Source organism: Camelus dromedarius, chromosome X (assembly GCF_036321535.1).
Source record: "Camelus dromedarius isolate mCamDro1 chromosome X, mCamDro1.pat, whole genome shotgun sequence".
Lineage (NCBI taxonomy): Eukaryota > Metazoa > Chordata > Mammalia > Artiodactyla > Camelidae > Camelus > Camelus dromedarius.
In genome coordinates, this window is record NC_087472.1 from 22,612,906 (window position 1) to 22,629,337 (window position 16,432).

Sequence of the window (16,432 nt, forward strand, 5' to 3'; positions counted from 1 at the left end):
TGAGTGCCTCCTGTGTGTCAGACACAAAATAAGCTAGGCGCTGATGATACAAACATGAATAATTCATGGTCCTTGACCTCAAAGAGCTTGCAACCTATTAAGAAAAGATAGGATCAAATAAATCCAATCAAGTGTTATAGTTGCTATTATAGAAGATTGACAAAGTAGAATGTGTGTACAAAGGTGAATGTGGGCAGGAGTCAGAAGAGGGTTTATAAGCAAGGTAAGATTAGTATTCATCAGGCAAACAACAGATAAAGAGCTTTGCCCAGGGAGGAGGGTGAACAAAGGCATGGAAAGTCAAAAGAGAGAGCCCCTCTCCTCCTGGAACTACAAGTAGTTCATTTGATTTACACCTGGGAAGTGGAAGGCATAGAGCTCTTTTAAAAGGAGAGCTGGAGAAGTTTGTGCTGGATGTATAGGCAGGAGCCCGATCCAAGAGGAGCTTGCTATCCCATAGGCAATGGGGAGCTATGGAAGCCACAGGCTTATTTTCACATTTTAGAGAGATGTCTCTGGAAGATGGATTGGAAAGGGTTAGACAGTCTGAGAGGTGATGGGGCTTGGACTAAGCAGTGAAAATGTAGTCAGGGTTTAGATAGGGTATATGTGCTTTTTAGCTTGAAATAAGATGATAATTACAGTGAACATCTTTGTTGTCTTTATTTAATAATGCATTTTATTTTCCTTTTTTTTTTCTTTTTTTGCTTTTTGCATGTAGAGACAGAGCCTTCACTAAATGGCCAGATCTCCATGGAAGCAAAGTCGAAACTTGATATGAAAATTTGGAAATTTCAAGAAGAAAACTACCTTCTGCTTAAATCATTTGAGAAATACTAGCCAAAATAACTCATTCCTATCAGCAGCTAATTCTTTCATCACTTAATGCTGGCACTGGTCCTAGTTATTTGTATTAAGTAGTTAAACATGTCACAGGATTTGTTTACATAGACAGATGACATTTGCATTATTTTTTGAGCCAACATTTAATAACAACGAAAAAGACTTATCAAGGCATAGGCAGACCTATCAACTCAAACTTATGGATTACTTTAAAGGTCCTATTGTGATGCAGGATTTTTCAGTATGTTCAGGAGACATCTTTTTAAACCCATACACATTTAATGGCTACATCATTCTTCATTTTGTTTGTTGCTGTTGTGAAACTGTTGCAGGGTGTTACCTTTTATAGAAACAGGAATAGTTTTTGGAAGCAGAAGCATTATTGTTAGCAGAATAACAGATACACAATACACACACACACACCCCCAAAATAAACATTTTTAGGCTATTTTTCTATATTGCTGAAGATGATTTGGTTAAAATTAGCATTGCCCAGAACCTCCAATGAGACTCTCTTTTATTGGCATGCATACAAGCTTATAAAGCCAAGGTCATATTAACAACTAATAGGGACACTAATATTGATAACAACAGACTACTCCTTGAATTTAAATGCAATGTTTCTTACTAGTAACTACCAATATTAAGTAAAATCCAAATACTAGAACCACTGTTAGCATTTGATGTCTGTCATTGGTAGCAAGCTTACTGTCGTAATGCTGATAACATTTCTAATGTTAAATACCAGATATTAATGCTTGTGGAAAGATTAAGAAGTGTGAAGAAAGGATGAAAGGAGATTTGTGAAGTGGAAGAGGGATAGAGATAGAAACTTCTGAGAAAATACATTTTATCCTCCAAATATAGAAAATGCTGGATCAGATTCTAGACCAAACCTTTTTTTTTCTTTTTAAAGCTATAAAGGGTATTATTGGGACAAATGGCAAAATTTGAATAAGGTCTAGTAGAGTATATAACAAGTTTCTATCAATGTTAATTTCCTGATTTTAATAATTACACTGTAGTCACTTAAGCCGATGTCTTTCAAAGAGATACACACTGGAGTATTTAATGGTAAAGGGGCATTACGACCGCAACTTACACTCAAATGGTTCAGCAAGAAAGGTAAATATATTCTTTATGTACACGTTATACATTATGGTAGTGTGCTAGAACCTGCCAGCACCGGCTCACAAGAGCTGATTGTATATGTCTTCCCAACTTCAGTTAGTGACCTCACATTGGGAGCTTGAAATCAGCCATGGCGAGAGCATTTTCACCAGGAAAATCAGCAAATGCTATAGATCAAGGCTATTTTTTTCCCCTGGAAAGCCAGTTGTTAAAATTTATTTGCCATGGATCAAAATCAAAGATAATGTCCAGATTCATGACTTTTTTTGTGTTATTATAATTGATGGGTTATTCTATTTTGCTCTTAACCTGAGTTGATAAATTAAAAAAAAAACAAAACCTAGTGCTGCTAAATACTCAAAAATAACAGTGGAAATAATAATATTTTTAATATGTTATCTTCTAATCACTAAAAAATAATATCTTTCAAAACTCAAAAAAGGTAGGTAAATATATACATTACCTTAGTTTTATAGTTATTTATGGCATACTATAAACTAAAAACAATCATATATCTAGCAGTAGGAACCAGTTTAGTTATCCCCAAACACTGCTTGCCTCCCAGGCACCTGAATTCTGTGTGGGACTTTGTGAAGCCTCATGTTCTCCATAAGGTCTCTCTTGAAGACCACATTCCACGTTGGTGCCTTCCTTACTGTTCCTGGAATTGTGTGGAAGATACACAGAAGAGCATCCAGACTAACCCGCCTCGTTTTTCAAAGGAGAAACTGAAGACCAAAAGATTAATGCCCCCAGTTTAACACAATGTCCAGTGACAGGGTTAGGAGCCACACCTTTGTCCTCTCATCCCCAGCCCGGAGCTATTTCCCTACACCACCAGAGAACACACTTGCCAGACCAGATTTGAATTATAGATCATAGTCTCCTGCTTCCTGGCCAAATTTAGTATGCTTACTCTTTCCGAGAGTAGGAACATCTATCTAGCACGGTAGCTGCTCAATACATACAATTTGGTGCTCAATAAACACTTGATGTACCCATTAGTGTGCAATGCCTTTCACATTCTCTTTTTTTTTGTCAAAGATGCCTTTCGATTTATTTACGAAGCTATAAAACCTGACATGTATTTTCTTAGAGCTGTAAATGAAGAGCTGGCTACCAACAATGAAAGTAAATGACTTGTTTCTCAGAGGGTGGGACATCCAAATGTCTAGGTGCCAAATTATAAAATGAGATCAGCCTTGGAGTCCGTACTGAGGTTTTATTCTTTCAGATTTAAATATGGTTTATAGAACACTTTGAGAATCAATTTAAAGTCACATTTCAGGGCAAAACATTATAGCCATTTAGATATTCTTAAGGGAGAAATGTATTAATGAATAGCACAAGACAATGCAAAAAATAATGGCTATCAGAAGTTGTCCCTATTTAAAAAAAATAACACTTTCTTACATTCTTCAGAATGAGAAAATGATAAAATTTGAATACCTTTTCAAAAGGACTACCAAATGAAACTTAATGAGGTTAGTAGTCTAAGATCCTAATCATCAGAGACTTTTAACTGGGGTCTTTATTCTTTTATGAGTTGTTGAAACATTCTTAAGGTTTACAGCTTACCATTCAGCAAGTTAAGACTAATAAAACACCGACTTGACCAATTCAGTATTTTCCCAAGAAGAAATAACAAAACGGGCAGAGTTTGAAAAGACATTCATTAGCTACAACTGTTGTGACATAGACCTCAAAACCTTTGAAGTCTAATTATCACGTGTAAAAAATCGTATGCTGTTGCATTGGAGGTCAGGTTCTATCCTTCAATTTGCAGATAGCAGTATGTTAAAAATAAAAGGCAATCAAAAATTAATTAATGAGACCAATATTTGCTGTCATGACATCATTACTTCAACTATATTGTAATTTTGATGATCAGGAGGATAGCTGCAAACGTTTAGATCTAGAGAAATTCTCTGATGTATGTGCACAGGAAAAGATGTACAAGGATGTTTATTGCAGCACTTTTTATAATGGAAACAACCTAAATGTCCATCACAGAAGAGTAGATATGTTGCACTATATTCATATGATGGACTACTATGCAGTGGTGAAAATGAACTAATGCTACATGTATCAACATGGATAAATCTCAAAAATCATGTTAAAAAAAGCAAGGTGCAGAATAATAGCTAACACATCACTCTCAGTTTATTATGTTCCAAGTGCTTTGTATGTATCAACTCATTTAATCCTTAAAATAATCTTATGAGGTAGGTATCATTATGAATTTCCATTTTATAGATGAGAAAAATGAAGCACAGAGAGATTAAGTAATTTGTCCACACAAGTGGTAACATGTACAGCAGATATTCTAGACTGCCTCTGGCTATAATGTTTGTGCTCTTATTCACTGCACTGTACTACCTCTACTACTGATTGTATGATACCATTTAATAAAGCTTAAAATATGCAAAACAAAGTTCTATATAGTTTTTGGATAAATACATATGTAATAAAAATTTGAAAACATGCATGGAAATGACAGGCATCAAATCCACAGATGTGGCCCCTTCTGAGAAAGTGAGACAGGGGAAATGAATGGAGGCAGGACACTTCAACTGTATCTGTAAATTCTTATTTCTTTTTTTTTTTAACTTTTTTTTATTAAGTTATAGTCATTTTACATTATTGTGTCAAATTCCAGTGTAGAGCACAATTTTTCAGTTATAATGTAAATTCTTATTTCTTAAAAAAAAAGATCTTCAGTAAATATGACAAATTTTTAAGATTTGACAATGCTGGGTAGTGGGTACAATGAAGCTTACTATATTATTCTCTATATCTCTCTGTATTTGTAAAACATTTCATAACTTTTAAAGCATAAGTTTTGAAAGAAGAAGAAAAGAGAGAAAAGGTATGTTATAAAGCTGAAACATGTGTCTTGGATCTCCAATATAATAAACAGCTCTGACTGTAATTTTAAATATTTATACAAATAATACAAAATAAAGATTCTGTGACATTCAGAAACCCTTTTTCATTTCAGTTGAAATGCACTTGGGTATTTAATAAAAGCTCCCTGATACAATCTAAAAAAATTAGTTTCTACATATAAAAGTAATGAAAACTTCACAATAAAATATTATCAGCATCTATTCGTATAAGCACAACATATACAGTCTCTTGAGAGACCATGTCCAAATTCAATCCATAAGTCCACATAACCATTTGGAATGCAGTACTGTTGTTTACACATTTAAATTATATTGTTTAAAGAAAGTTGTGCTTAATCAGGGAAAAGGAAGAATTTTCAAAACAGCTTTCAGAAGTATCCTGATAAATGATCAGGTTTGAAAAGATGCATAATTCTACTTGAATAATAGGACATTTTATTTGTGTAACAACTAGTCCCACGTTTTTAATTTAAAGGTCAAGCCATTGATTTGGAGCAAGGCAGAGGAGAAAAGACACTGTCCTATCTCCCTGTTTGCAGACATTCAAGTAGTTACACAAGACCTCCCAAGATCTAAGATGCAATAGCTTTTTCTTAGTTTGGTGGAAAGGGGACTTCTGTTTTTGCTGACAACAGAAAGAAACACCTTTATTCTTATTTTTCCCTTTTTAGTGAAGTAGGAAATCCCACAGATTTCATGTCAATATATCTTTTCTTCGAAAATATAGCCAAGAGAGTCAAGAGAGCAAATATTTTATAAGTATTCCCATAGACTTCCCCCCTTTTAATTTTTTTCTGCCTCCCTCTTACATATTTCAAAGCACATTTTTCCTGTCTAGAAGAATTATTCCTAGCCTTTAACCTGGGAGTGAGAGGAATTTTCCACTGCAAATGTTGTTGTCTAGCTACTGTGCCCATGAATTATGTTTCTGAAGCATTGATTGTCAATGATTTCCAAAGCAGTATTCACTCCACACTCGGGGGGTCAGACAACTTTTGGCACATCCTCAAACCTTGAAAGTAACATGGAGTTAATTACCATGTCTATGAGACATTTGTTGCCTCCTCTCTCTTCCTCTTTGTGTGTGAGCTCATTCCTTTGGTGTGGAAGATCTGAGAAAAGAAGGTGAGAAGGAAAAATCAAGAAATGATAATACCCTTAATTTCTATGTCCTAAAAAGGAGCTCCAAATACTGCTATTTTATAATGTTTCATTTCTCTTTGCAAGTGCGAATGTGTATGTGGGAGCTGCTGAGGGGAAGGACTGTGCCCATTATTTAACCTTTCAGTTTCATTATCTGTTAACTAAGAATAATAATACAGGCTTGACATAGTTTGGTTCTTTGAAGATAAGGTTAATAATAAATGTAATACATGAATCCATTCTCATTTAGAAAAAAATCAGAACATTAAAAAGATAAAGGTAAATCCTTGTATTAGTCAGTGTTCTGCAGAAAAACAGAACCTACAGGATCTATATGTGTATCTATATATGTATTTAGGGGGGAAGGGTATAGTTCAAGTGGTAGAGTGCATTCTTAGCATGCACAAAGTCCTGGGTTCAATTCCCAGTACCTCCTCCAAAATCAAATGAATAAATAAACCTAATTACCTCCTCCTCAAAAAAATTTTTTAAAACAGTTTTTAAAAGGTGAGAAAGATATAGCTCAGTGGTAGAGTGCATGCTTACCATGCACAAGGTCCTGGGTTCAATCCCTAGTACCTCTGTTAACAAACAAACAAACAAATAAATAAATATAAATAAACCTAATTGCCTCCTCCATCATAAACAAACAAACAAATTTATATATGTATTTGGTATTTGTGTGTGTGGAGAGAGAGAGAGAGAGAGACAAAGAGATTGATTGATTATAAGGAATTGGCTCAACACAGTTTTGGAGGCTGAGAAATGCTAATATCTGCTGTTGGAAAGCTGGAGACTCAGGATAGGAGACTCAGGAGAGCCAAAGGTCTAGTTCCAATTCGAGCGCAAACAAGCTTGGAGACCCAAGAAGAGCTGATGTTTCACTCACTCAGGCAGGAGGGAGGGTCAACCTTTTTATTCTATTCTGGCCTTCAACTGACTGGATGAGGATCACCCACTTTAGGGAGGGCAATCTGCTTGACTCAGTCTACTGAGTCAAATGTTAATCTCACCCCAAAACATCCTCACAATCACACCCAGAATAATCTTAGATGAAATATCTGGGAAACCCATGGCCTTAGTTAAGTTGACACATAAAATAAATCGTCACAGTCTCCTTGGCCACCTCCCCAACTTGCTCCCTCCCTTCTCATAGATAACCATTTTTGAGTTTGATGAGCATTCCTCCAGATAAATCTTTTAAATAGTTTTACCTAAATAGATATAGAAAAATACATAGGATTGTATCATAGTATTTGATACAAATGGTTTCATATCATACATATCCTTTTGTGGCTTGTGGTTTTCAAACAGTTAGGTTTTTGAGATTTATCCCAGTTGATACATGCACTAGTTCATGACTTTTAATCAGTGTATAGTGTTCTGTTGAATGAATAAGCTACATATTATTTAGTCATTCTTCTGTTGATGGACATTGAGGTTGTTCCATACTTGTTACTATTAACAACAGTTCTATAGTAAACATCTTTCTGTACATGTGGGTGTATTTCTCTGCTAGAAGTGCAATGTATGTACTTCTTTTGATGGGAGAGAATTAACTAGTTTAATGAAAACTGATTGTAAAGTTTTAAGCTAGTCTTTTTGGTTTGTATGTAACCTTATGAATTGTTGTGGTTTTTTTGAGGGGGGAGTGTAGTTAAGTTTGTTTATTGATTGATCGATTGATCTTTCATTATGGAGGCACTGGGGCCAGAATCCAGGACCTGTGCATTCTAAGCACACACTCTACCACTGAGCTATACCCTCCCCGCCCCTCACCCCAAACTGTTGCTTTTTGACAGAGAGTCTAGAAATTGAGATAGTATGACAAGAAGCCAGCTCTCCACCCAAACAGAACTTTTCAAAGAGGCTGTACATTAGAGAGAATCAACATAATTCAGGATCCAGAACTCACTTCTGCAAATCCAGGACCTAATTTTTTTCAATGAACCCTCTGAGACACCACGTCTCCAGTATTCAGGTACTGTTGAAGCCATCTTAGGTAGAAATAGGTAGATTCTTATTTCCCATTTTCCAGAATACTTCATATTCTTTTTACAAAAATTTCTTCCAAAGTCTTTGGGATCGCACCAGATTATTTGAGCCTTTTGATGCCTGTGACTCCTAAATTGGGTTGTTATTCATAAGTACAAGCTTTGTTTTTTCCAGAGCTCACAAACTGAACTTTAGTTTTCTAACTGGTTTTTAGACCTGTTGTGTAAGTGAATGAAACCCCTCATTCTGTAAATAGGTATTATTATCTCTATTTTATAGATATAGAAACTGAGGATCAGAGAGGTGAAGGGAATTTGCCCCAGGTCACACAACTCTGAAATGGTTGAGCCAGGATTGAGTCCCTGGTTAGTTTGATTTCATGTCCAGTGCTTTTTTCACAGTATACTGCAGGCTTTCATGACATATTTTCTTTCTCTGTCCCTAACTCATGTTGAGACAATATGTATGTATTTGAGGTGTATAAATGGCCAAGTAAATAATAAGTGAAACTGCCATTTATTGACCACCTATTCTATGTCAAGCACTGGGCTAGGCATGGTGTCTGATCTGTAAAACCTCATAATGTCCCTCTAAGGTAAATATGATCATCTCCATATTACAGATGAGAAAACTGAGGTCCTGAGAGCTTAAGTGACTTTCATAGAGAGTGCCACGGCAGGATTCAAACTCATATCTATTAGGATGCAAAATGTATGTGCTTTCCACTACAACCAGGCCACCTTTCAGTGTATTATTGTATTATAATTCTATATATTATTAATATCTTTATTCTGGTCAAGGACATATCTTTCTTAGGCAGCCTTTGTGTCCTTCTCTAGTTTCCCTTAAGAGTGGGTTTCATTTCATGTCTTACCTTAATGGGGAGGAGTTAAAGGAAGAATTAAACTCTCTGTTATCTAGTGTCTTCTTCACTCCGTTGTTGTATATTTTTTCTTAATAAAATGATTTTGCTTGCATTTTTTAAACTGCTGACAGAACATCAGTAAACAGAAAATTTATCACCTGTGTGCAGTCCTCTGTTGTTTTCCTTAATGCAATTTGAGTCTTTATTGAAGTATGTTTCTAGTTCTATAAGCAGTTTTTATCTTTTAAAAAATGGCTAAAACAAGAGCAAGAGGAATCATTCATAAATTTCAGGAGTCATTCATTCATTCGTCCTTCCAACCATTCAACACATATTTATAGATTATAAATTATGTCACAGGCACTATGTTAGTTTCTGAGGATAAAAAGATAAGTGAGACATAATTTCTATTCTCAAGATACTCACAGTAGGTGGGAGAGACATACAGATAAATTGACAATTACAATCCAGAGTGATGAGTGCTGTGTCTGAGCGGGAAAGCAATATAGTACTTTCAACAGTAGTTCTTTAGGCCACCTGGGTTCAAATCCCGGCTCTGTCATTTACTAGCCATCACTATAAGAATCTACTTCATGCAGGTGGTATAAGAATTGAGTTTTTCATATGAGTGATCAATAATTATTGTTATTCTGATAACCATAAGCTCTAGGTGCTATCTCGACACAGAAAAGGGGCAGCTAACTGAGATTGAGAGAGTGTATGGGAAGTAGTCCTAGAGACTGAGTCTTGAAAGAAAACTGGGGGTTACCCAAGCAGAGAAGGCAATGGTTTTTGACATACAGTCTAGCATGAGCAAGGGCACCAAGACATAAGACAGCATGGATTGAGGAGTTACAAGAAGTTTGGTATTGCTGAAATATGAAGGGCAAGGGCAGGGGGCAGTAGAGTGAAATTAATCGGGGGCCAAATCGTGGAGGAGCCTTCTAATCAGTGCTATCAGTGCTAAAGACTTTGAACTTTAGCTCGAGAGTGGTAGAAATCCATGAAGGCTTATAATCAGGCGGCTAACATTAGCAGATGGTTTGGGTGGAATCATGCAGGATGGAAAAGGGGGCAAGACTAGTATCAGGGAAACTGTGACAATAGGTCAGAGGAGAAATAATGAGAGAGGTCCTGGACTAAAGCTATGGCAGTGTAGATGGGAGGATGGGACAGAGTCAAGAAATATTTAGGAATTGTAAGAAGTAGCACTTAGAGGCCATTTGAATAAGACAGGTAGATGTGAATCCTCATTTCTGCCATTCACCCAGATAGGAAATATGGGAGAAGCAGTTTGGAGAGAGATATTCTTGACTTCAGTTCTGAGTGCTTGCAAAATAAAACCTAAATTCCTTTGTATGGCATTCAAGATCCCCCATGTTCTGGCCCCAAACTGTATCTTCAACTGTATCTCATCAGTAGAGCTTTCCCCAGTCAGATTACAGAACGTGGTCCTTTCAGACTGTTTTCCTAAACCACTGCCTCCTTCAAACAGACACAGACACAAATAATGAGATGTGATCTTTCTCTCTATCTCTCTGTATGTGTGTGTGTATATATATACATATATCTCACAGATGATGAATGAAGAGATGACGTTTCAGCTGAATGATTGTTAAAATGGCTTCCAATGAATTCTACCTCCCTGCATCACGTCCCTTCACAAAGTGATGCTACAGCTCCTCCTATCAAGAGGTGAAGTCTATTTTTCCTCCCCCTTGAATCTGGGCTGACTGTATAACTTGCTTTGACCAATAAAATGCAACAGAAATGACATTCTGGGATTGTGGAGCACAGGCAGGCCTTAAAAGAACTAGCAGTTTCTGCTTTTGCTCTTGGAACCCAGTTGCCATGGAAAAAAGTCCATGCTATTCTGCTAGAAAGAGGATATGTGGAGACAGAGGCCATGTGGAGACAGAGGCCCTGGGGGATGAGAGACCACATGGAGAGAGAAGACCAGGTGTGGGAGTGTCCCTGCTGAGCCCAGCCCCCAGATGACCCACCAGCTGACTGCAGCCACATGAGTGAGTCCAAGGAGACCAAAAGAACTGCCCAGCCAGCCCATAGAATCTTAGGAAATAATAAATCAAGTTGTTTTAAGCCACTCAGTTTGGGGAGAGTTTGTTATACAGCCGTAGGTAAGTGAGACGAGCTGGCAGTGGATAGGTGAGTAGGAATCCTCCAGAAGACAATGGAGACAAGAGCTTTCCCCGGCAGAGTGAATATAATGAGCAAAGGCGCAGAAGAGTCAAAGTGCACAGCCTATCTCAGGAAGGGCAAGTGGTATTGTGTGGTTAAAGGGAAAACAGAAGGTGCACGGCAGGGAGTAGCTGATGAAAGGGTAAGCTGGGTGTAAGTCTGGAAGGGAAAAAGTGTTGTTAGCAGTCGTAATTTAATGTTACAGCGTCATAGAACATCACACAGGAATTATGCTTCTCTTGTAATGTTCCTTTCCTTTGTGAACTGTTTTCTCCCAACCTCCTCAAAGAAATTGTTAGGTCATTATCTAGTTTCTTCAATGTCATCTTGTAGAGATTATTAAGAAGCACTTTCAGAATTTAGTTGCCTACCCAGTGGGTGGGTTAACGTTGCCTTTCAATTTTGCTAAATTTGCTTTGCTTTTCCTTTATGAAAGAAGCAAACATTTATTGAGTGTCTAGCATATGTCAGGGACTTGGGATTCAGAAAAAGTAAGCCACAATTCTTACGTTCTAGAAGTCTGTAAGTCTATCGAGTGAAATTGACAGGCAGTAGGAAATTAGAATACGGCATGCTTAGTCCCAGAAAGGAAAGAGAGGCTTTCGAATAATTATTATTATCTAGGACAATACTATATTTATGGGAGAATTGCCATCAAAATCCTCTTTTTGTTTCTGAAATAGTAAACTCTAGGTTTTTAAATGGCCATGAAACTGTGATTGGCTTGATGCCACCAGCTTTGGTTAGAGACCACCTGGAATACTTGAATGTCAATGTAAACTTTGCTCCAGAAATGCCAAATTACATATGGCCAGACTCCCTTTTCAGTTCCTATGTAATACTTCTCTGAAATCCTCATTTTAAAAATTCTTATTAATAATTTTCCTTTCACTTTCTTCTTATAGCCTAGGACCAGTGCTACGTTTTATACAGTTTCCATTTATGTAAAATTTCTCAGCCATTTGGAGGTCTTGGAATCAGTTCTGTGATAATATTTGCAGCCTCTGGATCTGGAGCTCTTCATTGCTTCTTTCTGCCTTTTTGCTTTCAAGAATCCTGTTTTCAGTTCCCTACACCCAGTCTTTCTTCTGGCTCATTAGATATCACTGTATAGCCCTTTAATTCTTTTATCATGTACCTAGCAGACAGTTCCCTTTTGCCCGCGTGTCTTTGAAAACCTCTAGGAGAGCAGCCCTTCCATTTCTCCTATGTTTTCCCCAACGTGGTAATCTTGATCTTGTGTCTGCTAAGTATGAGCTCTCTCCTATTCCACGCTGGCAGTGAGATCCCTAACTCAGCCTCCAGGAAATTATTTTCCTTCTTGCTTGGATGATATCCTTCAAGTCTTTGTGGGGATGGAAAATATCATCCTGTTGAGACTTCAGGATGTTGTTTGAAAGAATGCTGTTATTTGCCAGGAGTAGCTGTACAGTAGTTGGACTTTCAGCATATGTATTATTCATTATTGTTCAGCCACGCCTAGTCTTGCGTATTATACCAATAGGATACTAGGCAGAGATTTGACTTTGACCTGGAATTCTTTTCAGTTCTATATCAAGGTGTTTATTAGTTTGATTCTATCTGAATTACCTCATTATTGACTCATACAAAATAATTTAATTGGAGAAGTTTTAATACTTAAACAGATGGGCTAAGCTGGTTTTTCCTCTTTTATTCCCTCAGGATAGTAATTATCTAACAGAGAATATCAATGGCTCCAGCTAGTGTCTTTTCCATCTCACTTTAGTCCTATCTACTGCTTCCTTTTTGGTTCAAATATATATTCAAAACATAGGCTTAATATTTTTGTTCATTTCCAAAAGAAGTCTGTGTCGACAACATTCGCTGTCACTTGATACTTAGTGTGAAGATTTAACCTTTATAAGTTTTATTCATTTCTCCAAACAAATCTGAACTAGTCATTTCCCATTGATGACATGTGGGTTCAGAAAAATTTCTGCCCAAACATCAGCATGATTTCCCCAACCTTATTCATAAAGATACAATTTTATAATGAAATAATGGAATAGGCATTAGAAAGTACAGCTATTTGTTTTTTTGTTTTGTTTTGTTTTTTAATTTTTCTTTTTTTTTTCTTTTGTGGTGGAGGTGACTAGGTTTACGTATTTATTTTTTTAGGGGAGGTACTGGGGATTGAACCCAGGACTTCCTGCATGCTAAGCATGCGCTCTAGCACTTGAGCTATACCCTCCCCCCCAGCTATTTGTTTTTTAAAGTTCATATCTTAGATCAACTTTTAAAAGAAATAAATATTAAATATTTATTTATAATATTTCTTTATATTATTATATATTTATTTACAATAAATATTTAAAACAAATATTGTACAATTCAGCATCTTTTTTTTAACTAATTCGTAACCTAAATCCTTTATCTGGAATGTGAAGTTGTAATCAAAAACCATTTTTTTTCTTTTCTGATTTATCAAATTTTGGTTCTGGGTCACTCAGTCTTCAGGGTCTAGCTTTCCTCTCTTGGTCTCAACCATGGGTAGTTTGTCTCCTTGCCTATACTATTTGAGTGGGGCCTAGAAAAGTCCTGGTTAACTTTTTAAAAATTGAAATTGTTATTGAGATAATTATAGATTTGCCTACAGTTGTAAGAAATAATATAGAGAAATCCCTTGTACACTTTGCCCAGGTCTCCCCAGTGGTAACATCTTGCAAAACTATAGCATTATATCACAACCAGAACATTGACATTGATACAATCCACTGATTTTGCTCTGATTTGTGTGTGTATGTGTGTGTGTGTGTGTGTGTGTGCATGCAAGTGTAAATAAATTATATTAATTTATATACAATTTTGTCACCCATGTTAATTCATGTATCTAGCATCACAGTCAAGATACAGAACAGTTCCAATATCACAAGGATTCCTCAAGTTGCCCTTTTATAACCACATAACTTCCTCTGCCTTCTCCTTGTTATATAAAAAAAGAAATAAGTCTATCAAATTAAATATCTTGTCAAAACATACAATGTCAGAGCTACTAATAAAATCTATTTCTTCTGATTTTTAGTTTAGTGACCTTTACACATTGTTCTTTTGGGGGGGGGTGTAAAAAGGTAGGTAATTAGGTTTATTTATTTATTTTTAGAGGAGGTACTGGGGATTGAACCCAGGACATTGTGATTGCTAGGCATGCGCTATACCACGTGAGCTGTACCCTCCCCCCTCCAATTGTATTTATTTATTTTTTTGGAGGGGTAGGTAATCAGGTTTATTTACTTATTATTTTTTGTGGAGTTACCAGGGATTGAACCCACGACCTCATGCATTCTAAGCACACACTCTACCACTGAGCTATACCCTCCCTCCGCTATATGTTCTTCACACATCACTTTTTTGGAAAAGCACTGGCTAGGCGGTCAGATTAGTGGTATCATTTCCAAAATGTTATATAAATAGATATTTTTCAAAAGTTTTCTGCACTTAGAGTGAGAAACATATGCAGTGCTACAGTATTTCAAGAACAGTAAAAGCCCTCTGTGTTTTTTTACTCCATTTGAAGGAAAATACTTCCTACCAGCAAAGTAAAAGAGTAAAACTGACCCACTCTCTGGATATTTTACTCTGGTAAAGTTCTCGTTTAGTGACGGTAACTGAAGCCCTTCAGCAATGGGCACTGCTACAAGTAGTGGTTTGTATTAAAGGAAATTGCCCCCCAGGTAGTGCAGACAGAACTTTGGGGATAGGGGTGAATGAGAGAAAGCTGTTGCCTGAGATTTGTATGTCAAAATTGTCACACGTATTGGTAAATGACAGAACTCAAAAGGAGCTTAAGAAAAAAGCTTGATTTATACTCATAGTCTCGTATTCCATTTCATATTCCATCTTGGAACCAAACGTTAAGAAAAAGTGTGCTTTCCTTTGAACATAAAGATGTCACTGTGAACCCAAGGTCCTTAGGATATATAATCTTGACGTTGTTTTTCCTGTGATGAGCAGCGATACCACAGTCTCTTGCTTCCTTCTCTCAAATGGCAAAATGGCAAAAGGAGTTTGTGGGAAGGCGGCCTGGGGTTAGGGGTCAGTGGTTCTTTTCTCACATGTTCTCAATTGGCTTTGTTGTTCTAGGTTTCCCCTTACTACCCGGGTGGACTCAGCATGTTGTCACAACATCTTGCTCGCATCTCCCCTCTTGTTTTCTGCTTGGCCAATCCCAGCCTCTTTCCTCCGCCCACTCAACAGCTCAACATTGGGATTTCAGCATCTCTTTTCTTCTCCTGCTGTGGAGTCATCTAAAGAATTTCACCTGCTGGGTATTTCCAACCGGTCAATTAAAATGGGGAGGAGGGAAAGAAGAGGAATAAGAACAGCAAAGAAGAAATTATCAAGTATTAAGCAAAGCAGAGGGGCCTCCTGTTTGGTTTCGGTGAAGCCTTTGAGCTGATCTTTTATAATCTTTTGGGACTATCAACAGAGAGGAGATAAGTGAGCCAACTGAAGTGGAAAAATTGAGAATGAAGGTAGAGAGTGATCTGGAAAACTAAACTCCTCAAAAGGAAAGACTTTAAGAATCCTAAAGCCAAAGGATTAGTGGTCCTGACTACTACTGTGGGTTGCATTCTATTTTAAAGGTAACTGGTATCAGTGGCTAAATAATGTAGTAGTAACTTAAGAACAAAGAAAACCTACCTAAATTAGGTCATTTTAAATACCTATGAAAGAGTGAGTAGAGGAAGCCAGTCTGAGAGACTCACTGCAGTGTGTAATTACAGACTTTGAAAGTATGGTTCGTCCTTCTATCTCAAAGCACATTACCAACTTTAATTATTTTTCGTAACACCTCTGTGAGACCAGTATTTCCCACAGATGGATGAAGAAACTGAGACAGAAAGGGAACCAGGCCCCTTCAATCACACCATGAATCACCTGCTGAGTTGCTCCTGTTCCTGATTTGTCATTTGAGTTAATTGACCATTTCCAAAAGAAGAGGGAATACTTGAGCAGGGCTTTGAACACATTTTGGCTTCTATTTTTCGCTTGGAAGTAAAGGAGGCTGAATTCCTTTTAAGATGGAAAGCTGTTCAAAGAGTCATTATTTGATGGAATGTGTATGGAAATATATTAAAATGTTATTCAAGACACATGCCAGAACACACACAGAAGCCTATAGCATAACAGCCCAAGTTGGTCCTTCTGTCCTCCATCATTAACCTTGCATAGAAAACAAAACAAAATGACAACAACAAATATATCACATACAATCATGGAGTTTTAGTATCTGGAACAGCCTTCAACAATCTGAGGTCCTGTAGCTTTAGCCATACCACTTTCATGAAACCTGCTCCAATTATTGGGCTACGCCCTCACTTGTCCT

The 16,432-nt window shown here is 36.9% G+C and overlaps 1 protein-coding gene across 1 annotated transcript in view; it reads right to left on the bottom strand.

Moving 5' to 3' along the window:
- Positions 1-5,547: 5,547 nt before the first annotated feature.
- Positions 5,548-16,432, bottom strand: part of XIAP (X-linked inhibitor of apoptosis) — a 53,442-nt gene continuing 42,557 nt past the window's right edge. Inside the window, exon 7 of the mRNA XM_064482773.1 lies at positions 5,548-5,995. Within this exon, the coding sequence (XP_064338843.1) occupies positions 5,868-5,995 (128 nt within the window). The 3' untranslated portion in view covers positions 5,548-5,867. The remainder of the gene's footprint in view (positions 5,996-16,432) is intronic.